The sequence below is a fragment of the Varanus komodoensis genome, unplaced genomic scaffold (assembly GCF_004798865.1).
Source record: "Varanus komodoensis strain SLA01 unplaced genomic scaffold, ASM479886v1 scaffold6_2, whole genome shotgun sequence".
NCBI classification, from domain to species: domain Eukaryota; kingdom Metazoa; phylum Chordata; class Lepidosauria; order Squamata; family Varanidae; genus Varanus; species Varanus komodoensis.
In genome coordinates, this window is record NW_025336346.1 from 16,303,686 (window position 1) to 16,329,381 (window position 25,696).

Here is a 25,696-nt window from a genome sequence, read left to right on the forward strand (position 1 = left end):
GACTATGTGGGAGTAGGCTACACTGGCCTGGTTTTCCTGTTTCACAGTTTCAGATTTCAAGACAATTTCCATGATTTCTGTCAATGGCTCCTATGCAAGGGCAGCACTAGGACTTCCCCGTTATTTTCTGTGAAAAGAGGGTGCTACATATATGCATATTCATATATGCAATTGATTCAACTAAACTATTCACTAAAACTTCACAGGCCCCTTATGCTTGCACATAAACAGCATGGCTTGTTTGCATTCCTGGGTAAAGCTTCATTGGGGTCTGTTCCCATGTTCTAGATTCCAAGCTGTTTAAAAACGCCAAAGCTTCAATAGCAACTTGGAATACAGTATACTGTAAGAATGCCTTTTGAAGCAAAATGCAAAGATCAATGGAATGAAGCTTCTCTCCTCAAATTACTCTGGGTTAGAACCAGCATTAAACATCCTATGCAGCAGCATCTATTGGTTTAATCTAGGACTTTAACAAGCCAAAGATGGTCAACCTCAGGCTTCAGAAAGTTGGCAATGGAACACTGAGAACACCTGTTTCTGTGCCTTTGCTATCTGTACTGTTGACACACTAATGCTTTGTTGAACTTCAAATAATTAGGCAGACAATGTTGAAAGAAGAAAATAAACAGCAGCAGCACATACAGTCTGTGAATATTATCCAGGGTTACCCACACTATGCTATGAGCTATTTCACTAATACCGCAAGGGTTTGGCTCCATGAAGGAAGTAAATGGCCTAACATAAAAACATAAAACAATCATTAAATATAATAAAAATAGCAGAGCTGTAGCTCAGTCCAAAGCAAGAGAAATTGGAAATACATTTCACTGAGTTCAATATTTTTCATTTCCTCCTCATAAGGAAAATTATTATCGCAAGTCTCCTAAAGTGTATTTATTTAACAAGTTTGAGAGCAAACACATAGTCCATGGAAGAGTCCCCTAGGATTTTTCAAATTCCTCCTTTGGAGACCACAGAAACTACTGGACTTCAGGAGTATGGTCTGAGTTCTCTCTTGCATGGAAAGAATTATAATGGCCTCTTCCAGAGCAACTTTGGGGATGAGCAGATCAGGCTACCAGTGGCTATAAGACCTAATGGCTCTGTACTACTTCTAGTATCAGAGACACTATCCCTAGCTAGTTGCTGGGGACCATGGATAGGATAGGATCGTGCTGTTGCATTCATATCCTGCTTCTGGGTTCAACATGGGTAGCTGGTTGGGCACTGCATGAACATAATGCTGGACACGCTATCAACAATTGCCTTGTCCAACAATGCACATGAAATTAATGAGCGTTGAGTAAAAATGCAATATGATAAGCAATTGACAATTCCATTAGACAGACATCACTAGGAGTTTTCAGCAAGACTGGCAGCAGTTATGGTGAATCACTTCAGCATTTGTCTACATGGTAACTACTTCATATAATGAACAAAGACAGTTTTAATTATCACTAGAAAAGAAGCACATGGCTGTTTTTCCATTCACTCAACATCTGTCAGTTTGATTCCATAAACATTACCTGAGAAAGCCAAATTTTTATTATAACTAATAGCAATACATCATGACATGAACATACAGTGGAACATTACTTTTATTTACACGTTGGCTCAGTGTAATGGCATGATGTCCTTCTCGAATACAGTTGTGTTAAGCATACAAGCAAAACAGACACTTCAGAAGTATGGATCTTTTCTATGCAGGGGTCTTGAATTGGCTGGGGCAACACTGTAAACAATGCTCTATTATAGAAGATTAATTAGATACATCATTATTAAATACATACAGCTTCTTCAAGGTGCTGCTGGTCTGGATGATCATTTGGTGTATGTCTCAGAATCTCTCGGAGTAGCAAAGGGTACTTCACTAGACGGCTTCTTGGGATGTCAAGAAAATTCCATAGATCCAGTTTGCGGCTGAAAGGAGACTCTAGACAGCGTTGGAGGAAATCTTGCACTCGATGATCCTGCTTCTTATGGTCCAGCAAAGCTTTGGCAGCGACTTGGTTGCTGCAATAGCTATCATAGGAATTTAGACAAGGCAGCTAAGGAAGAAATAAATATTTTGAAATAATTTGTAGATTTCCACACTCAGCAAGTCTTTTAAATATATTCAGTTTCTCTAACTGATGTTCATGTTCCAAGAATATACGCCCCGCACAGACTGTTTCCAGTATAAGTTGGTTTCAGTAATCTATGCCCTGGTAACCTCCATTGGACTACTGCAATGCACTCCATTTGGGGCTGGCCTTGGTGATTGTTCAGAAGTTGCAGTCTGTGGCAAAATGCAGCACAAACTGCATTGATAACTGGGATTTTTAGGTATAAATATATAAGACTAATTCTGGCCACTCCTGCGAGTTCCTTGGACCGCAAGGCGATCAAACCGGTCAGTCCTAGAGGAAATCAACCCTGACTGCTCTTTAGAAGGCCAGATACTGAAGATGAAACTCAAATACTTTGGCCACCTAATGAGAAGGAAGGACTCCCTGGAGAAGAGCCTAATGCTGGGAACAATAGATGGCAAAAGAGGAAGGGGACGGCAGAAGATAAGGTGGCTAGATGGAGTCACTGAGGCAGTTGGTGTGCGTTTAGGTGGACTCCGGGAGATGGTGGAGGACAGGAAGGCCTGGAGGAGTGTTGTCCATGGAGTCGCGATGGGTCGGACACGACTTTGCGACTAACAACAATTCTGGCCAACTTGCACTGGCTGTTTGCTTCCAAGCACAATTCAAGGTGCTGGTTTTAATCTACAAAACTCTACATGATTTGGATCTGCAGTGCCTGATGGACTGCCTCTCTCAATCTGAATCTACCCAGACACTGATCTCCATCTGAGGCCTTCATCTGTGACTGGCAACAAGGAAGATGGCCTTCTCAGTGGTGGGCTCTCAGTTATAAAATTATCCCCTCACAGAGGCCCACCTGGCACCAACACTCTCATGCTTTCAGCATAAAGTTGAGACTGTCCTCTATTCCTAGACTTTTTTATGACACTAACAAATGGAGCTCCTTGTATTATACAGTATATCACAGAAGTGAGTATACCTCTCACATTTTGTAAATATTTTATTATATCTTTTCATGTGACAACACTGAAGAAATGACATTTTGCTACAATGTAAAGTAGTGAGCATACAGCTTGTATAACAGTGTAAATTTGCTGTCCCCTCAAAATAGCTCAACACACAGCCATTAATGTTTAAACCACTGGCAACAAAAGTGAGTACACCCCTAAGTGAAACTGTCCAAATTGGGCATTATTAGCCATTTTCCCTCCCCGGTGTCATGTGACTCATTAGTGTTACAAGGTCTCAGGTGTGAATGGGGAGCAGACGTGTTAAATTTGGTGTCATCGCTCTCACTCTCTCATACTGGTCACTGAAAGTTCAACATGGCACCTCATGGCAAAGAACTCTCTGAGGATCTGAAAAAAAGAACTGTTACTCTACATAAAGATGGCCTAGGCTATAAGAAGCTTGCCAAGACCCTGAAACTGAGCTGCAGCACGGTGGCCAAGTCCATACAGCAGTTTAACAGGACAGTTTCCACTCAGAACAGGCCTCGCCATGGTCGACCAAAGATGTTGAGTGCACGTGCTCAGCATCATATCCAGAGGCTGGCTTTGGGAAATAGACGTGTGAGTGCTGCCAGCATTGCTGCAGAGGTTGAAGGGGTGGTGGATCAGCCTGTCAGTGCTCAGACCATACACCGCACACTGCATCAAATTGGTCTGCAGGGCTGTCGTCCCAGAAGGAAGCCTCTTCTAAAGATGATGCACAAGAAAGCCTGCAAAGTTTACTGAAGACAAGCAGACTAAGGACATGGATTAGTGGAACCATGTCCTGTGGTCTGATGAGACCAAGATAAACTTGTTTGGTTCAGATGGCGTCAAGCATGTCTGAGGAGTGAGGAGTACAAAGACAAGTGTGTCTTGCCTTCAGTCAAGCATGATGGTGAGAGTATCATGGTCTGGGGCTGCATGAGTGCTGCTGGCACTGGGGAGCTACAGTTCACTGAGGGAACCACGATTGTTAACATGTACTGTGACATATTGAAGCAGAGCATGATCCCCTCCCTTCGGAGACTGGGCCACAAGGCAGTATTCCAACATGATAACGACCCCAAACACACCTCCAAGATGACCAGTGCCTTGCTAAAGGAGCTCAGGGTAAAGGTGGTGGACTGCCCAAGCATGTCTCCAGACCTAAACCCTGGTTACATGGCTAAGATCAGGCCTTGGACTTTGCAAGACACCTTGACTTTGCAAAGTGGGAGGCTGCATAGCAAAATAGGCATAGCTGGCTCCAACCATGGTGACCCTGAGGGTCTGCATCTGCCAGCAGCTTGCCTTCTGCTCTCTTAGTCTCAGCAATCACTACTCACCACTATATTTTAGCTCTACGCACAGGCAGACAAATATAAATCCCGGCATCACTGTCCATGCTTTGCATATTTCACTGGCCCTCAAGCTATCACGCTGCTTGATACTTGTATTTTCCTCTTTTCAACTTTCTAACTATGAGCAATGGTAACAAAATAAATTAGTACTGTTTATGTTTTCCGTACCCATCTGACAAGGATGTGACCAACTGAGTCTGTAGATCCATCAGGCTTTCTAATTTCTTTCAGTCTCCTAAGAAGATCTGATAAAAATACAAGATATAGAAACATAAAGAAAACTATTTTAAAATTCATGGATTTCAAAGAAGTTTACATGTCAAACATATCAGATGTTGGTATGGAAGACTGGCTGTTACTTCATCATGAGAATAAATGGTAGTTCTATATCTATATGTTTATATCTATATAACGAATGCCCATCTATTCCCTATGTGGGTACATTTATGTATAAGTACACACATATACACCCCAAAATTACACAAATCTTATGAAGCTGAAATTCACAATTTTCAAAAACTTCTGATAGACTAAAAATAAAATTTGCTGGTATTTAGCTACTTCCATATACTTTTTGGAACTTACATTTAATCATTATTTCCCCCAAGTAATGAAACCTTAACAGTGTAAATATTAAACGAATTCCTAGACTGCCCAGAGAGCTTTGGCTATTGGGAGGTATAGAAAATAAATAAATAAGATTAAGTTCATATCAACAAGCAATGACAACTAATAAATCCATACTATTATAAGTATGTGATAAAAAGCCAATTCCAATATATATTCTTCTATAGACCAACATCCACACAGATTTTATAGTGGCATTCCAAGATTAGGTTTCTCCCTATTTCAGTACATGGATTTTTTTTCCTTTATATTGCTTGAAGAATTTGTAGTCCAATATACCATGACATGGATAAATTTTGGATGGTTTTCATTCACAGGGTTGCCTTCTTATATAAATAAACATACAGCAGTCCCTGAGTTACAGATGAGTTCCCGGGAAAATGGAAATTCATTTTTAAGTCGAATTTGTATGTTAGTCAAATCACATCTAGTTGACCTTCTACATTTGTGAGGGTTGGGGCACAGGACCCCCGTGAAAGTAAAAGAACCACAAATATCTCTAGCCTAGGCCACCCACCACCCCCGCCCCCGCCTTACCAAGGCCTCCCCTTTGCAGCAAGGAAATGCCAGAGAGATTTCCAGAATGCTCTCTGGCTGGATAGGGCAGGAAGACATGCTTTGGAGGCTTTCCTCTATACTCTATACTCTTTTCACTTTTCCTCTCTCTATTGTTATGCTCTGGAGGTCTTCCCTCTCTCCTCTTTTGCTTCCTCTCTCTATTGTACTGACAATTTTCCACAGTAATTTTTAAAAAATCAGAAGGCTTTATGGCAGTTCATTCATAAGTATAGGTTGTTCATAACTTGGGCATTTGTAACTTGGGGAATGCCTGTATTGAATATAGATATTATACCTTCATGCAGAGGAATTAAAGAGTCCAGTGTTCCAAAAATTTGATTTAATTCTTCCTCTGACATTATAGAGAGCTTAAGCATTGGGTCATGGTAAGCCTGCACAAAGATAGAAAAGTCATAAAATAAACAAACATTTGAAATTTCTGAACTGGTTATATCCTTTAAACTCTGTTTCTTCTGCCACCTCCCTAATTTTTTATAGATTAGAATGCTTACCCATATGCACAGGTGGTCAAAACTGCCTAGGAACAAATTCAATTGAGAGACAAAATGTGTAAGTGTATAATTAGGAGTATAATACCTTCTTTGCTAACTTCAAGTCTTCTATCAAGTCTTCTTCCCCTTGTGAAAGTTCAAAAATAGCCTGTAATAGAAAACATAATTTTGGGAAATTTGCCACTTTAACATTTGTCATACGGTTTTTTAAAACTACAGATAAATCTCTGAATTTGATCCTACCATATGTTTCATACTGAAAGGAGGGACTAGAAAATCATAACATAAAACTTTTACAAAAGATCCGTTCTGTCTTGTTTAAGTGTTTATATTCTAATCTGTATCTTTTTCTGCAAGGTAATTACTAGCCTTATCATTAATTACATGGTTCATGCCTAACTTCAGAAATCTAAATCAGTTTATGGCAACACAAGAAGTGGGACAACAGTTCTCTATGGAGGTTGACTGGGAAAGGAGCCAAATAATCATTTACTGTAATGTGGAATTTAAACTTTGTTTCTGTTGTGGTGTTTATTTATACCAATCAATCATATGTTATACTGATACTTCAGAACAAGTTTAATTTCTTCCTACAAAAGGATTAAGGATGCAATCCTATCATCTGTGCCCTCAAGCCTGCCAACTTGGAGGCTTTTAAGCTTCCAGTGCAGAGTGGGAGGAGCAGTAGAAGAATGTTTGGCTATCTGGCCGAAGCACTCTGCTGATGGAGAGAAGAAGGCTACAGCACTGTCAGGGTACACTGTATCCTGGCAGCCCCATCTCCTCCTCTCTGCCACCTTTACTTTCCAACCCCAGAGAAAGCATCCAGAGCAATTCTTTCTGTGCTGGTTGGAAAGTGAGGGGAGGAGGATCAGCACTGGATCCCAAGCTCCAAGATCAGAGCTCTGTCACTGACCTTGGATCTGGTAATCTGAAGTATCCCACCACTCTCTAGATGCTGCTGAGGGGCCACAGGATTATTATCTTAGAAACGTTTCCACCTATGGCTCCAAGTCAAGCTGTATTCATGGTCCTCCATGAACCTTTCATGGACCTCCATTCAATTCTACTTAGCTTTTTAAATGCTTCTAGTCTTATTAAAAATGCTCCCAGCCTGCATGCCCTTGAGTCCCATTGCTCGTGGCTGGGATTCTGTCACCGCAAGCTGTCATCAGAAGCATTCTAATTGCAGGGGTGAATCTTTCACACTGCAACTTAGGCAGTGAAAGGTCTCTTTGGCTTTGAAAATCTTCACATAGTCTGGAAAAAGGAAAGACAGACCGACATAGTGACCTTAAAGATGAGGAATGTGTGATAGCATGTGGCCCACAGTAAGGCAGGTAAGATATAAGGAACCCAGAGGCAGTGTTGCTTAAGAAAAGAAGAAAGATCAGATAATGAGCATGGAATAAGCAAATGGAAGAAAAAAATAGGTGGGGAAGGCAGACACTTAGAGAAGGACGGAACAAAGTCTGGGAGAAACCTCAACATTCAGCATGGTTGGGCATGCACTAGGGACCATACCCCAATCGTAAGCTATCCCAAGATATTCTGTAGGGGATGGGATAGAAAAGCTTTAAATAAATAAATAAATCCTGGTAGAGGGCCTACCATTAATCAGAATTACTGAAAAATACCCCTCAGCATTACATTTGCTATTCTTTTAGACATATGTATGTTGAAATTGATACTTTACTCTTTTTAAATTACATGTTAACATGTTAGTAATTACATGTATAATTGGCCTTGTGCAAATGACACATGTGCAGGGGTACAACAGAGTTTCCCTCATTTCCATCACATTTCTTCAATTTCATAGTTTATTTCTTATGGAATATTTCATCCATTCCAAGACATTTACCCATACCTTCCTCAACTTAGATAAAAGAGTGATTAGCTTCTTGATTATTTCCCCCATGCCAAGAACGCATTGTTATTTTCTTAGATTGTGACCAGGTTGTCCTGAACAAACAATTTACAAATAAGACCATAGGTTCAAATATTCCAACTATTAAAGGCAAAACAACAATAAACAAATGATATAAACCTGATTAAAATTACCTGCTACAACTTCCTATTAAATTTTTTTTAAAATTGCATACAATATCTTTGCAGATCTTGCAGGTGGCTGCAAGAAACCTAGCAGAACTGTTAGCTGAGCATTGGTGCCTATAAGAAGCTTCCTAACAACCTCAGGATAAGATCTGCCTGGCCAACTTCTAAACAGATGAGAAATAAACTTGGACTGTATTTCTTGATAAAACTGACAGTAAAAAAATAACATGTGCAATTGCTTCAACCTCTCTGGTAACACAAGGGCAAACCCTCTCCGCCACTGGCATCTTACAATATTTCCCCTCTAAGACCACAGAGGGGAGTACTCACCATCTTGCTAGAGATAAGTCCTTTGAAGAGTGGGAGACTCCAAGATTGATACATAAGCTGCTGTGATAACAATATATTTGGTGTTCTCCTGTGCCAGAAATCTGGTACTCTCCCGATGTCACACTGCTGCTCAGTATCTAACACTCTGTTTGGTGATTGCTACTGCCCAATCAAAGAAGGGCAATGCCAAAGAATGTTCGAACTACCGCACCATTGCACTTACTTCACATGCTCGCAAAGTTATGCTCAAAATCCTACAAGTCAGACTCCAGCAGTATGTGGACCATGAACTACCAGAAGTACAGGCAGGGCTTCGAAGAGGCAGAGGAACTAGAGATAAAATTGCCAACATACGCTGGATCATGGAGAAAGCTAGGGAGTTCCAGAAAAACATCTACTTCTGCTTCATTGGCTATGCTAAAGCCTTTGATTGTGTGGATCACAACAAATTGTGGCAAGTTCTTAAAGAGATGGGAGTACCAGACCATCTTATTTGTCTCTTGTGAAACCTATATGCGGGTCAAGAAGCAACAGTGAGAACTGGACACGGAACCACTGATCGGTTCAAAATTGAGAAAGGAGTTCGGCAAGGCTGTATACTGTTGCCCTGCCTATTTAACCTATGTGCAGAGCACATCATGAGAAAGGCGGGGCTAGATGAATCACCAGTTAGAATTAAGATTGCTGGGAGAAATATCAACAACCTCAGATATGCAGATGATACCACTCTCATGGCAGAAAGTGAAGAGGAACTAAAGAGCCTCTTGATGCGGGTGAAGGAGGAGAGTACAAAAGTTGGCTTGAAACTCAACATTAAGAAAACTATGATCATGGCATCCACTCCTCTCACTTCCTGGCAAATAGATGGGGAAGAAATGGAGGTAGTGACAGATTTTATTTCCCTGGGCTCCAAGATCACCACAGATGGGGAACTGCAGCCAAGAAATTAAAAGACACTTGCTCCTGGGGAGGAAAGCTATGGCAAATCTAGACAGTATACTAAAAAGCAGGGACACCACCCTGCCAAGGACAGTGCGTATAGTCAAGGCTATGGTTTTCCCAGTTGCAATGTATGGTTGTGAAAGTTGGACCATAAGGAAGGCTGAGCACCGAAGAATTGAGGCCTTTGAATTGTGGTGCTGGAGGAGACTCCTGTGAGTCCCTTGGACTGCAAGGCAATCAAACCAGTCAGTCCTAGAGGAGATCAACCCTGACTGCTCTTTAGAAGGCCAGATACTGAAGATAAAACTCAAATACTTTGGCCACCTAATGAGAAGGAAGGACTCCCTGGAGAAGAGCCTAATGCTGGGAACAATAGATGGCAAAAGAAGAAGGGGACAGCAGAGAATGAGGTGGCTAGATGGAATCACTGAGGCAGTTGGTGTGCGTTTAGGTGGACTCCGGGAGATGGTGGAGGACAGGAAGGCCTGGAGGAATGGGGTCGGGATGGGTCAGACAGGACTTTGGACTAACAACAACAACAATTGCCCAATCTAGTCCCATCACTAAAAGAGTCTGTGGCTAGAGTCCTAGTTTTAGATGGACTCCAGTTAGCCAGGACAATTGAAAACAATCCTGAAGGATTAAAGAAGTGAGTCCCTGGGGGCAATAGTTTAATCTTAGTCAGAAACACAGAGAGGTAAGGCTTACCCTGGGTAGATTGGGAGGGATCTTTTTAAATCTTGGTGGTGCTGTGCATTTAAATTCTAATAGTTCATTGTATGCCCAGAAGACGTTTAACAGCTCTGTTCCTGCCTGGTCAAGCCAGAAAGGTTGGGATTTATACGCCAAGGAGGGAGGGGGAGGGGGAAGGAGGGAGAGAGAATGCACATGCGTATGAAAGAGAATGTTCAGCCACCTACATAACTCAGTCCCATTTCCTGAAAAACTTCCCAAAGAAACTATAAACACACAAACCTCTTGGCGCTTGATTTCTTTGGATGTGAGCATCTGATTGACACAAACATCAAAGGTCTCACTCCAGAGTTTACTGTCTCTTCTCTTAGTGCTAGCAGGGAGTACATTTCTAGTCCAGGGACGTGAAGCAAGAAGATCAGGCCGACTATCACTGCGGAAACTGATAGAACGCTATAAAAAAGAGGGAACAAAAGACAAAGAAAGGTTTAAATCGTTATCATTTAGCTCATATTTTAAATTGGTTTTGATTCAAAGTTGAATGAAGCTCCCTGGTTGACTGTGGAAAAGTCACATTATCTCTGTCAAACCTGCCTCACACATGTGAAGATAAAATAGGTGGAGAGATTAAAACTGCAAGTACCAGCTTGATCTCCTTCAAGGAGACAAGGGATGCTGATGCAATGAATTACTCATAAAAATGTGAATACGGTTCGTACAGGTTCCTTTTCAAATGCTACCTCATTAATCTCTCAAATATCACTGAATTTCACTAAGCTTGAAATGCAATTCAATGGGAAACCTTTGAAGTGATGCTTTATACACCTTCTTTATGGATCATGATCTTGGGTGTGGGTATAGAAAAGTAATGTGATCATTATTCCATGTCTGAATGAACTTGGCAAATTGGAAAACTAAAAATTTAACAGATTACTGAGAGAAAAACACACAGCTTATTAAAATTGAATAAAATTCTGTGGAAGAAGCAAATGTGAAAATTTACAGAAACATTACCAGTATAAAAATGTCAAATACTCACATTTTCATCACCAAAATGAAACAAAAGCAAAGGCCTTAGTGAATGTACATGTTCAGTAGTGGATATATGCACTGATTACAGAACATAAGCTGTCTCATTCACTGTAATCACCAAATTACATAGCAGAAGTGTTAAAAGAGCACTATTTATCAAACAAATTCCACCTCTTATGCTTAGGGTACAATCTTCTGGGAATTTCAGCCCACTGGATAGAAGTGTCAATTAGCCACAAGCCTCTATTACTGATTGATATACAAATACACTTTGTAAAGGATTGTGCTAGTATAGCTGACTTGCAGTTACTTTACCATCATCAAATATTACTCTCTTTTGCCCCCTCATTGCCCAGATAGTACAAAAGTGAATCTGCAATGCCAGACCAGATATCTACAGACTGTGGACACCTGGGGCCAAGTGAAATTCAGGTCTCCTGAGAGCAAGCTGTATAGCTGAGACAGAAAAGGCGTTTTGGGCCATCCCACTGATGTAAGTAGATGGATGCTTTTTCTTGGTACTGACATTTTTTTTATTTAAACCATGGTGTTAATGGTGTCAAAACAGTTTACAAATATAAAACTACTAATATAGTGGTATGTAATACAAGCAAAACAAAAAACAAATAAATATGCAATAAATAGAATTTTGAATATTTACAGAGCTATCTTCCTATACATGTCTTCTCAGAAATATTTTCCATTGAGTTAAATAGGACTTAATTTTCCATATGTATAGAACTTCAGTCTTAAAGACAGTTAAACTATTTCAAAATGTCTATGTGATTTTATTTTTTTGGCCTGGTGTCTAAAAATACAACTCTGAGTGTATATGTTGGAGTTAGGTATACTTCCCCTCCTAAAGATGGGCATTCCATAATTGGGGTGTCACTACTGAAAATTACCTTATTTCCAATGAAGATGGTATTTGAGGAACAACACTGGCCAATGAACTGCCAGTGTTCATATGCTGCACTTCTCCCATGCTGACATGGGAAGAGGCTCTCCTTCATGTATTTCGACCCGGAACCATGTAAGGTTTTAAAATTAAGTATCAGCACAGTTAATTTTGTACAACAGCAAATACACTGTCAATATTCTTTTTATGACTGCTGAAATATAGAGCTTTTATCACAAAGCTGTTAATCTGCTGTATATGCTTTTGATTTTTGTTACAGAACTGTGATCCACATGGAACATTTCCTTTCCTGGTTTCTACTATATAGCCCATAGGTGGCACTATAGTATGGTAGAATAGCAAAAATACACAGGAGGAAATTGTGCTGCTGTTTTGCTTTCACAGTGAAATTCCCTGTTCTAAAACACCTTGCACAAAATGCTGATTAAATAAAGAAGCAAACACTGGAAAGTCATAATGGTGCATACAGAACCAGTAAACAATCATAAGTAGCAAATAAGAATAACAAGATAAATGCTTCACATAGTCAGAGAGACCAGTACTAGTCAAAAGATCAGCTGCTATATTCAAACTGAACCATTTTCAAAGATAACCCTACATATTAAGCACAGCAATAATCCAGTCAGGAGTTTGCAAGAGCCAGGGTAATCGTGACCGAGCTATCTGTCCAGGAAGGTTGCAACCAGAAAAAGTCATTCTGTGCAACAGGACTCTAAGGACCAAGATGAATCCAGGGCCGCCCCAAGCTGTAAACCTGTCCCTTCAGGGAGAATATGACTCCACTCTGAGCTAGTTGAATACAGCCTCCCTGAACTACAGAACCATCTACCCACAGGATCTCAGTCTTGTTAACCACTGTATGATCAATAATAAATTGTAAGGAATATGTATTTAAAGTTAAATAAGTACAAGGGCATCAAAGCAAACCAGATCAAGATCGTATTATATGGTTCTCACCTAAATAACAAATATTACCCTGTATTGCATATTACTGCTGTGAGCCACCTTGAAGTTGTTTTCAGTGAAAGGCAGGATATAAGTATCTTTTCTATAAATATGCATAGAGAAGAAATACATAGACTTTTCACAACACTGAGACACATATTTGATGGCAATGCCATGCCTTGAATGGACTTAGATTCAACTGGATGACAAGGTATGCTTGAACAGGAAGGCATGCTTATGAGACTGTGCTTCACAAAGGATTTGTGTTTGAGAATATCTGTCACTATTTGTGGAACTGTCATTTACTTTCATCTCTGAACTCCCAAGTGGCTGCTGGCACCAATTCCACTGTTGAAGGGGACATAATTTTGGTGGGAGGACAAAATCCTATAGTCCCTGACAAATACAAGCATATATTAAGCATATATGTATATCTGCATAAAAGCAGATAAATTCTATAAAAGGGCAGTCCAATTTTGATTTGTGACATTTAAAGCTTTATTTAGCATTCAATTTGCTATTTCTGAGTTTAATTATTTCGTAACATAGTAAAGGTTTTCACAATGGTGTCACATAACAGAAAGTATTTCAATGACATTGTAAATAAAGATGGATAAAGACCAAAATGGGTATAATGCAAGTGCAGTTGCTTAACTTGCCAGCAAAGAACCCCTGGCTTCCTGTGTTCTTTCCAGGAAAGCAATTCCAGGAGCCTGTAGAGAACCCGTCAGCTAACACTTAGGGACAAACTTGGCATGCTTGCTCTTACACTGACAACATTCAGATATGCCACTTATTGCATTTCAGTTTTATGAAAAACAGCTGTCTAATTTCCTAAGAACTAAGCTATATGTCTTTCACTACCCAATGAAAACAGCGTTGGTCAATAATGCTGCACAAAAGGAGCAACTCCACATACTTCAAGGTATTAGGAGATGAAAGACAATATGCTGTACCAGCAGCCACTTATCTGATCCACCACCTTTGTTGTTCTGTCATAGAATCATAGAATAGTGGAGTTGGAAGAGGGCCAGAGGGAGATTACCCAATCAAAAACCATCCCTCTCAGATGGCAGCCCAGTTGCTTTTTTGAATGCATCTGGTGTGGGAGATCCCACAACTTCCCCAGAGAATTGGTTCTATTGTCATACAACTCTAACTGTCAGGAATTTTTGCCTGCATCTTTCTTATACTGTGGTGCCCAGAAGAGGACGCAGGACTTCAGATGAGGCCTAACTAGTGCTGAGTAAAGGGTAACTAGTACTTCACAAGATTTGGAAGTGATACTTCTATTAATGTTGCCTAAAATAGCATTTGACTTTTTTGCAGCCACATCCCATTGTTGACTCATCTCCAACTTGTAATCTACAATTCCAAGATCCTTCTCACTTGTAGTACTGTTGAGCTAAGTATTCCTCATCTTGTAACAACGCATTTGGATTCTTTTTCCTAGCTGCAGGAGTTTGCATTTGTCCATGGTGAATTTCATTCTGCTGTTTTCAGCCCAGTGCTCCAACCTATCAAGATCATCTTGAATCTTTTTTTCTGTCTTCCAGTCTACTAGCTATTCCATCCACATTTGTGGCATCTGAAAATTTCAAAACTGTTCCCTGAACTTTCTCATCCAAATCATTAATAAAAATGTTGAAGAGCACTGGGCTCAGGACTGACCCTGCATTACCCCACTTATTTCCTCTCTCCAAGGTTCCACAAATGAGCACTCTGAGTCCACGTCAGTAGCCAACTGTGAATCCACCAACAGTTGTTCCATCTAGCCAACTTTTAGCTAGTTTGCTACTCAGGCTATCATGGGGCACTTGGTCAAAAGTTTTGCTGAAATCAAGATAGATTATGTCTGCAACATTCCTACAGTCTATCAGGCATATTACCCACTCAAAAAATGAAATCAGGTTAGTCTGACAGGATTTGTTCTTGAGAAACACATGTTGGCATTCTCCTCCTCCTGCTCTCTCTTATTCCCACAACAACAACCCTGTGAAGTAGGTTGGGCTGAGAGTCTGTCACTGGTCCAAGACCAACCTATTGGCTCCATGGCTGAAGGGATACTAGAACCGAGACTGCCTGAATCCCAGTCCTGTGCTCTTAACCACTAAACCACCCCAGCTTTCAGTGTGAGAGCATTTGCCATTAGAAAAGAGGTAGAATATCATAAAGCAAGTTTTCAGCTACTTGTAGAATACATTTAATGTAGAACTGCACCCCCATAAATACCTGTTCCCTCCAGCTACTCTATTCTCTGGAGATTGTCACATTCAGAGAATAAATGCTAGACAACATGATTCTGTTATCCAATACAAAATCAACAGCTGGCAAATACTTTTATTAGGACCAGCCACAATTCCAGAAAAGTACGGAAACATTTGAGTTTACTACAACTCTTTCTCATTCTCAATGGTACAAAAAGCAGGGATTGGGGAAAAGTGAAGTCCCCAAATTTGCTCTATTGTTCTTGCGTTAGGGTCTGCAATGTAGGATTCAGCTGGGTCTATGTATACTGCAGACATGGCTACAACCTTTGGTCAAATGTTTGGACTGCATTTAGCTTCATCATGGAGCATAACACCAGAGCAGAGGGAGGCAAATAGATGACCAGTTAGCCAATCAGCTTCTTCCCTCCAGTTCGTAAGGCATGTCCACACAACCGAGGAGCATCCCCTTCAGAGTCATATGAAGAAAAAGGCACTAAGGGAAATGTAATGGAACCCAAGTAGAAAGGCATTTTTACATAGAAATCAGGATTGCAGCAGCCTGAGCTCCATCAGGCACAGCTAACAAGCATACACAGTCACACAAACATTTGAAGCATAATCTCGAACAAGCGACTAGCTATGCTAATGGCTCTGCAAGTGGTTTCAATGTTTCACATCCATCTCCACACAACAATAAGAGAACGGCCACACAGTGGAAAGGTGGTTACCTCCTTGGTGAGCCCTGTATACAGGCTAAGTGCCTGCTTAGCTCTTTGCTGTGCACTAGAGTCATTATTGCATTGTAGCCACGTTCACTAATCACAAGGCCTAGAGCACTAGACCCCTTCAAAAACAAAAATACATTTGCCCTGATATGTTAGCCCTTTCTTTGGTAATTACATTCATGTGACAGTTTCCATGTCAGATGAAATACCAAGCTGCAACTGAAAACATGCACATTTCAAAACCGAGGTATTTCAAGCGGACTGAGATATGTTTATTACTTCATATTCATGTTTTTTGTTATATTTTACTAGGTTTGGTTATACTTATTATTAAATTTAGACCCTGCCTTTTTTCCTTTTGCACAGCATCAAAGGTAGCATATGTAATCCTTCTTTTCACAATTTTATCCTCACAACAACTCTGTGAGGTAAGTTAGGCTAAGAGTAAACAACCAACCCAAAATTAGAATCCATGGCTGAGAGAAGATTAGAACTTGGATCTCTACAAGAATCAGATCTATTTTGATTCTTATGTAGTCAAACAACATTGATTTCCTTTTCTGTTCAATTTCATCTTTAGATCTTACATACTAGGCGGCTTATTCTTCTGTTTCACATCTGCATTTTAGCACTGTCAATATATATATACAGATAGCATGTCAGGGCTTCTTTAAGCCATAATACTTCCAGTCAGCACTGGTATTCTTAATAAATATCTGAAAATTGAACAGAGAGCAACATCTATGAAAACTGTTCACTGGGAGGTAAAATAAAAATGCTGAAGAATGCTGGTTCAGCAACATAAGATTATCTTAAACAGTGCTATGTCTGCATTTCAGTCTAGTTTTAGACTACCAAAAGCTCTTAGAAAGGTTATATTTTTAAGCCAAATTTTCCAGATTTAGTATCTTCAATTAGATACTAAGGAGTTTACAATACCATTCATTGAAAAAGACCATCCAGCTGCTCCTTCTTGGTCTTACTGAAAGGAAAAAGCATTATGTATAACGCTTGATTCTGAAAAGAAGTGTTTTACTTTTTGTATATGTACAATATACAAAAGCAAATGTTCTACACAGACTGCAAGAAAAAAGTCATGACAGTAGGTGCATTTCTTATATTGAAACCTGATGATGATTGTTTTACCTGAAGAGTCTGACTGAATCGCTTCAAAGGAGTTGCTCGGACAGGAGGAATTAAGCTTGCTAGTGATGTTACTCTAGAGAGAGGCCTGACCCGTTTATTACTGGGCTCCTGTAAATTTTAAGCAAAATAATTACATGTTAGAATCATAAAGCAACACAATGATTCCATTCTAGAAAATATGCACCACAACAAAAAGTTGTAGTGTATCCCCAGCACATGGCAATCAGGAGTTTTGTAGGACTATTTGGAGCTCATGGGTTTCAGGTGGGGAGAAAAGTGTACCATTCTTCCTTTTACCTTGTCTCCAAACCATTGTAATATATAGTTCTAAAAGGCTCCAGTTTGGGTCTGGTTGATAAATGCAAACTTGAGCAGCAGCAGAGTTCTTAATATATAACCTCCCATTTTTCTGATTAAAACAAGCCAAGATTAGACAAGCATGAAATCAGATCTAAAACCAATACAAATACTTAACATTTGTACCAAAAATGGCAATGTAAAGATATAACTGACTGAAACAGCAGACCAAAATGAAAGGCTGTGGATATCTATTATGAGTTTAAGGTCCCATCTCTCATGTCCACCTGTCTGATCTCATGTACTGAAATACAATGATGGGGCAAGAGAAGAACATGTCACATGCTGATCTGAGTGGCTAGGAAGATTCATATCTTCCTAAGACTAAGTGACTAAGTGAATTTTGAAGAATGCTATAGAGTGGCAGGAAGTGGACAGATAAAATGACTTTTTATCTTTCCTGTCTGATGTAGTGCAGCAAGATGGATTAACCTCACAGTGCATACACGCACTTCAATACCATGAACTGTTAGAGTTTCAAGCAAAGTAATTTTTTTCTTCAAGACATTTTTCTCCCTCTTCTGACCCACCTAAATGGACACATTCAGTATTCCATGGTTCAGCTGTCCTCAACAGTTCCTGAAATGCACTGAGTAAAGGCCTTTGCCTTCGCAGAATAAATGCATTTTCCTTTAACTTACATATTACTATTCCTCTGCATACATCAGTTGCCTCCAAGAAGGCAAAAAACACTAGCTTCTTTGGTATTAAAGAGATTCAGCTGTGAGACTAAATGAACACAACCAATTATTTTATTGATAATTAAGGTTTGTTTTGCTTGCAATGAAGATATCTGGCAAATGCAGTGCCAGGAGACAATGCAAAGAGGAAGGCAAATAGACACAATGGAGTTACCTAACTTCACATAGAACCAGTGCAATCCTGTGTATGTTTACTCTGAGGTAAATCTCACTGGGTTCAATTATGCTTACTCTTAAGTAAGCGTGCACAAGATTTTAGGTAACATATTTCACATATGCATTTAACTGCATCCCTTAAAAATTCCCTTCCCCCTTTAATAATGAAAAGCTATTCTTGTTATCACTTTTCATTATTATAGCAGCTACTCTTGTTATAATGACCTTGCAACTGAAGGGCATAGATACAGATTAGAAACAAACATATTTAGCCTCAAACATTTCTTCATGCTGATAGTTACATTACTGTACATGTCTGCATTTAATAAGTATGTGTTTCCAGAGAAATTAGAAAGTGAAAGATTACTATATCTGCAAAAGTCATTTATTCATATGTACATCATTCAAATTTCTTATAGTGTACATTATACAATACCCAGTATGCATTTAAATGAAATGAGATTTTAAAAATGGAATAAACATCCAGCATCAAAGAATAATTCAATAACTAAGATTTACAAAACATCTCATACACTATTTAATACCCTGTTTGACCAGATCCTCTAAAAATTAATATTGTATTTCAGCACACCAGAAAAGTATAAACAAAATGACAGAAACATCAGAAAAAGACACAGTAGTAATAAGTTTACTATTACCCTTGCTTTCCTAATCTCCATCCGACATTGAAGGGATCTTGGGCAGCACATTTAAAAGAGAAGCTGTAATCGGAAAACCCAAATCTTCCCGATGATGCCAATGAATCCATCAAAAATAATATTACAAAAATATCCTAAGCCATTCACCTTTCTTTCTCAGCCATGATTATGAAGTTTGTTTAAGCACCATATAACCCCAGTTTCCTACAAAAACCTCTGGGAAAATATGTCAGAGCTTGCTACCATCTTCCATCTCTTGCAGATGAGTGCGAGCAATTCTTCAAGTACGAAAATAAAATGAGAGCTGTGGTTGCTTAATTAATTTTAGCCAGAAACATTATTTCCACAGCACAACTACTAAAAGAAAAGTAGAAAGCCAGCTATATATTTATTTCTCCACAAAGAAGTCTGAAATCCATCAACAGTAGTAAAATATGGCACAAAAATATGCTAAAAGGCCCACATAAATAATGGATTCATACACTTGTGGCTCTTAATAATAAACAAAAAAGCAGATTGCATTCTAATCTTCAGCCAAGGTGTATTCTGTTTCTTTGTCTTCAGCAGCAGTCATCTGGCTCAGCCTTTTTGAAGGTATGTTTATTTTTACAGCACTGCAGCACCGCTGGAATACTGAACACAGTGGAAAAATCTCTGAGCTTTCACTGTAATTCTCCTCTGAATGGCGCCTCAGACACCCACTGTTTCTTATTTTGCATGCCAATGTTGCTGGACCACAATTCTCTCAAGGCAAAGAGAAGCTTTTCATCAATCACACTGTACTGCACTGCAGTCAGAACACATAAGAAATGACAGAAAGTCTCAAGTGTGTGGGTCAGAGCTATGCTACAACAGACTGAGTTAAAACCTTACCTAGCTTTTAATGCCTCCAGAATATAATAAGCTATTTAAAAATTATATGGACTTTTGATTTATTACCAAATTTAAAATTCAGAGGATGTCTGATGGTTGTTATCACTGAACTACCATTCTTCAGAATAGAGTTCCAGGATGCTTAGCCATACTCCTTTGCTGCCTATCCTTTTTCTCTCCATGAACAGTGACCTTCAGACAAAACACCTGTTTGTGCCCTTGGATAAAGAATGGAAATGAAAATATTGCTGCAGGATTGGACTTTCAGCCTAATCCAACCTCTGAGTAAACAAGAGTTAGTATCCTATTGTACCTGTCTTGGCACTAAACAATAACCCTAAATGAACAAAAATGCTCAAATTTGGAATGGGGCAAATCAGTGGTGCTCTCAGAAGGCAGTTCTGCTGATCTGTACTAATCTGAAATTAGCATTTCTCATGTTTCCAGGCTTATTTCTAGAAACACCAAAGCACTGTTGCACAAGCAGTGGATTCCATGATTGCAACACTACCACTATAGGTGGGGCAGCCCTGTCAGGTGTTGCCCCAAATGCTCTAAACCTTTCTGAAAAAAAGAATAAAGGAGGTTTACAAAATAAATTAGAAAATACAAATACATTAAGAACATAAAAACAGCCATGCCAGATCAGACCAAATGTCCTTCTAGTCAAGTACTCTGTACATACGATGGCAAACCAGCTGCCCATAGGATCGCTCAAGCAGGATGAGTGCAAGACCTCTGCCGGTCCAAGCTCCTCAACATCTAGTATATGCAGGCATGCCACCATTTAGCCAGTAATGTGAGTAGCCACTGATAGCCGCCTCCTCCTCCATAAATCTGTCCAGTCCCTTTTGAAAGCCATCCAGATTGGTGGCCATCACTACTTCATGTGGCAGCGAATTCCATAGTTCAATTGTACATTGTGAGAAGTATTTCTTCTTGTCTGTCCTGAAACTTCCCTCAATCAGTGTCATGGGATGTCCCTCAGTTCAAGAGTTATGGGAGAGAGACAGAAGAGTCTTCCCTTCTACTTTCTCTACACCATGCATTATTTTAAACACCGCTATCATGTCTCCCCTTACTGATCGTTTTTCTTAGCTGAACAGTCCCAGTTGTTGTAGCTGCTCCTCAAAGGGAGCTCCTCCAGCCTCCTGATCATATTCATCGCTCCTCTCTGTACTTTTTCCAATTCAATATTATAACATCTTTATTCAGGTGAAGCAGCCAGAACTGGACACAATGTTTAAATTAATCATCTGTTAAAATCAACCTTAAAACTGTACCAATTTTAAAAGATAAATTTAAAAAGATGTCTCTTGACTCTTTTCTTGAATTCTGTGAGAATGGTGAGTAGTCACAGGTCCAGCAGTAGGGAGGAAGCAACACACGCAAACCCTTCCCCACATAGCCAGCAAGCAGGCCCCTGTATGCAAGAGTATCTTCAAAAGGGCCTTTCTGGCTGAGCTTAGGTAATAGAGCAGGTTCAGACCAAGACAGGCAATAGTTCAGATTGCTGGACTCTAAGCATCCTGCTAAGGCTGGGGTAGACTCTTGAATAAAGTAAACAAGGGGACAAATCCATTGTTAAGTCAATGAACAAGCAAAGGTCAAGCACAAATTCATCACTCCAGAGAAGGAGCATTTCTAGGCTGGAGCAGTCAGTAAACAAGCAGTCCTCAAAGGCATGGTGTCAGCGGGCAAATTCGAGAGGTCCAGGAGGGCTCTGAGTGCAGCCAAGGTCCAAACACAGATGCAAACACAGTCCAGGTAGCAGCATCAGGCAGGAATCCAAAGGTCACACAATGGTTCCGTCATGGAACAAGGCACTGGTAGTACAACCGTTTTCAGCCGTTCTCAAGTTCAAACTCAAAGCTGATATTACCAGAGCCCCTACCACAGTGCAGAGGCTGGAAGTCCTCTGCATTTAACCAGGAGTCTTACCCATAGGGAGCACTTTTACTTATGAGGACAGACATTTAGAGTCCTCAGGGGCCCAATCTGGAATTCCCCAGGGTTTAGAGATGCAGAAGGGTGCAGCCCATCCTCTTTACTGATGCCAGAGGTTCCCACAGTCTCATTAATCTAGTACGTGCAGCCCTTTAGGTCAGAAGATTGTGCACCCCGATATAAACTAACTGTAATAGATGGACTAAGAACAAGAATAAAGAACCTGTCCAAACTCCCTTATCACAAATTAAGAAACCAGAACACATCGGATAGGAAGATCCTACATTCTTCAATATGCCATATAGTCTCCCAACCCTGTTGCCTGGTTTTCTGGAAGAGGCACACAGAAACAAGTTAGGTCTATGAGACTCGTCCTGAAATACTGGAGCATTTCTGCAGGTCTATTACTGCTGTTGATTGGTTGCAAACACTGGAAAGAATCAATCTGGTCTAGTGGCTCATGTGTAAAACTAGTGTGGGACTCAGAAAGCACATATTATTAAATTCCTAAAACTTCATGTAGTTATACCATCCATTGAAAAGTTTATGCTACAATAAGCTGCAAAAGCTATCCAAGTTTTAATAAGTTTCAAACAAACAAACAAGACAAGCAAACAGAAACAAAAACATAACAAAAAAGGGTCACTGTTGAACTCAGGTTTTGTTGGAAAAGGCGTAGTATTGCAAGCGATGGCTGTAAAGCAATTTCAGTGTTTTTTTCCCCTCAATTGGTCTAGCAAAATGCTATCATTACTATAGCACTCTTTTATTCTAGAGATGCTACACAACCTTCTATGCTTTGGAAAGAATGAACCCCCTCCCCTCATCTGCATTGCTTTATTCCATGTTTTATTTTGGCCATGCTGGAGGGTAGGAGAACTGACATGCAACTGATAAATGCATGTTTGCTTCCAAAGTACTTTTAAATCTATCTATCTATCTATCTATCTATCTATCTATCTAATTAGCTATTCTGTTCTAGTGGTTTTGTCTTTTTCATATTACACTTTCATGAGAATCACGGTGATCTCACATTGCCACTAACTTTGTATAATCTAAATAGTGATCATAAATAATAACTGTGCCTTCTAATTGGCACCTAATCTCTTACACCTATGAAAGGAAACAAGTTTATTATATATAAAATACAACCCTAACTTGACAGATAACATTAGAACTGTATCTCAGTTTTTACAATAATATTGCTCTGTAAGTTTCCAGAATACATTTAAAAGGCTATTTGGAACTACTTTTTCTTTGCTTTCCCCAAAATAGTGAAGCGCTATGGCCTGATTATACTGATGCTATAAAGCATGGGTCCTCAAACTACAGCCCGGGGGCCGGACCCGGCCCACCATCCGCCATGCCCATTTGGGCCTGCCACACCCATACACGTGCCTGCCGTCACCCACCTCGCCCTGCACGCGGGAAGGCAGCAGTTTGCTCACTCGGAGAAAACAATCTCCAAGCAAGCGAGCTGCTTCCTCGTGCACCCGCCTCAAGGCGTGTGCCCACCCCCGCCTCGCCTCCCTCCCCTCCCCTTGCCATGTGCGCCTGCCCGCGGCGCCTCGCCTCACCTTGCCTCACTGCACGACCCACCCCCTCCCTGCCCCAGCCCGCGCACACCGCCGGCACCACCTTTCTGGCTGCGCCCAGCACCGGCAGATTTCAACTGGCCCCCTGGTGGAAAAGTTTGAGGACCCCTGCTATAAAGAGATGAGTGAGGCTTTAACCTGTGCACTCCTTTGCTCTTCCCTTCACAATGTACCGCAATAAAACCAGGAAGTCTCTGATTCAGCATATTTTCCTGTTTCATCCAAGCGTGGTGTAAGGGAGGCTTAGGCACAAACCTCAAGCCATGATTTATGATCCAAGTTTCATGTATGGGCAAAAGGCATGATTTTGGCTTATTAAACACACAGTAAAGCTCTTTACACTTTGCTGACACCTATTCTGATATTGCATTTCCAACATAAGAGAATTCTTGGGCTGGGTAATTTGAGACAGAGATTATGAATAAAGCCTATGAATAAAGCCACATATTCTAAGCCATCCATGAGACAACCGAAGGGCAGATTCCTATGGTCTCCTAACACTATCTGGGGTATCAGAGGATTATTCAGAGTCCTATCCCCAAGACCTCAGAGCTGGGACTTCAAACACGAAGCCCTCACCCAGCTCCCCTTGCAAAAAACATGGAAAGAAACACACTGGCTGCTTCTCCAAGGGGAGAGTAGCTAAAGGGGAGGAGGCTGGGGCCAGTAGTTTGCATCATCTCCAAATGGTGCCCCAGCTTCTTTCCCTCCCCTCTGCAGTAGCTCATCTTGACAGCCAAAAAACATCTAAATGAAATGCAGGTTGTGTAGAGCTGTGTGTTGGAAATTTCACCCTCCACTGTTAGTAAATTTAATTTAATAATAAATACTTAAACTTCTATGTTTAGATTTATGAGCATCAAGGACATAGCACATTCCAACATGTTCTAAGACTGTTAGTTTACATTAGATTCCTGATGTCTCAGAACAGTGTCTGCTAATTTGGCTGAGTTAATTCCTTTTTATGGTATTTATAAGTTTACTATACCATTCATTGAAAAAGACCACCCAGCTGCTCCTTCTTATCACATTTTGTAGAATAAGAAAGGGAGTAGTCGATTTTCTTAACAGAAAAAAAGAAAGAAATGGGCCAAAGTTCTTTGATTGTCTTTAACCAAAACAGTGACCAGAATAATAACAACTGGGAAACTGCAATACTGATATCACAAAAAAGCAGTTGTTTCCACTTTTAGGCTAAATTGCTTAGGAAGCGAATAAGTTTCAACTAATAAAATTTTTATATATGAGCATATTTAAGGAGATCATATATAGCTTGCCTCTATACTAGGGTCTACAAGAGCTGTACAAAACACTGTGAAACAAATCTCCAGGAAAATATTGCCTGAGAATCCACTGTACCTCTGACAAGCACTAATATACCCTACCATTACCATTACCATGTCACTGTGTTCATTATCTCAGGTTACTCTTTTGTCTTTCATAATATTTCTTTATAAACATCAAAATTTCACAACAACAGTTAAAGGCCGCAATCCTTAAAGGCTGCAATTTAACATTTCCTTGGGAAAAAAACATACTCAAGTCTGAGGGAATTCTTTTTGAATACACATATACAGGATTGGGCTATAAATCTCCTTACACTCAAAGTTCTGAAGTAAGTCTGCATTATAAATATTATAATCACAAATCCCTTATTCTAAAATAGGAACCTACTATTTAATATCCCAGTTCTCAAAAGTAGCTAGATTAAATGTATAAAATGGGTATATCGACATCTGTGTCAGCATAGAATCTCACAGATGTTGCCAGCTAGAGGTGATGGTAAATCTAAGAAACTGAAACTGGCATAAACCAACCGGCATTGCTTTTATACAACAGTAAATTTCTTGATTCTGCTAAGGTTAAAATAGCCTACTAGGAATCAGAATAATCTTGCAAGGTTTATCTGAAACACATGCAGATAGTCTTCCAGATTGGACCCATATTCAAAAAGGATTTACCCAGTGCCTCATATGCAAGCTATCTACTTAGAGTGGTTGCGCTCATTGCCATTTTAACAACTAATGGGTTATTTGGATAGACTAGATCATCTCTTCTACCCTGGTAGATGATCAGGAACAGCAAAACAACTAGGAGATTCTCTAATGTTACTCCTACTTAGAGGATGAAATAGGACTAACTCACATTAGATCCAATCACTGTAAATGTTGATTTGGAGAGATTCTTAGTCCTGCTATACACTTTGGACTGGGGTCACTTTGCTATGACAAATATTCAGTGATATGTACCATAAAGTAACTGAACACTTTCAAAATAAATATAGAACAAAAGCATCAAATGCCCGAT

General features: G+C 40.0%; 1 protein-coding gene across 3 annotated transcripts in view; it reads right to left on the reverse strand.

Annotated features, from left to right (window-relative positions):
- Nucleotides 1–25,696, reverse strand: part of ARHGEF3 (Rho guanine nucleotide exchange factor 3) — a 135,733-nt gene that overhangs the window by 6,263 nt on the left and 103,774 nt on the right. For all 3 annotated transcript variants that reach the window (XR_006416709.1, XM_044451354.1, XM_044451355.1), the window contains 6 exons: nt 17,102–17,209; nt 10,407–10,577; nt 6,190–6,252; nt 5,888–5,984; nt 4,576–4,652; nt 1,794–2,051 (listed from right to left, as the gene is read on the reverse strand). Coding sequence is in view for 2 of the 3 variants with exons in the window: in XM_044451354.1 (XP_044307289.1) it covers nt 1,794–2,051; nt 4,576–4,652; nt 5,888–5,984; nt 6,190–6,252; nt 10,407–10,577; nt 17,102–17,209 (774 nt within the window). In the remaining variant the exon portion in view is untranslated. The remainder of the gene's footprint in view (nt 1–1,793; nt 2,052–4,575; nt 4,653–5,887; nt 5,985–6,189; nt 6,253–10,406; nt 10,578–17,101; nt 17,210–25,696) is intronic.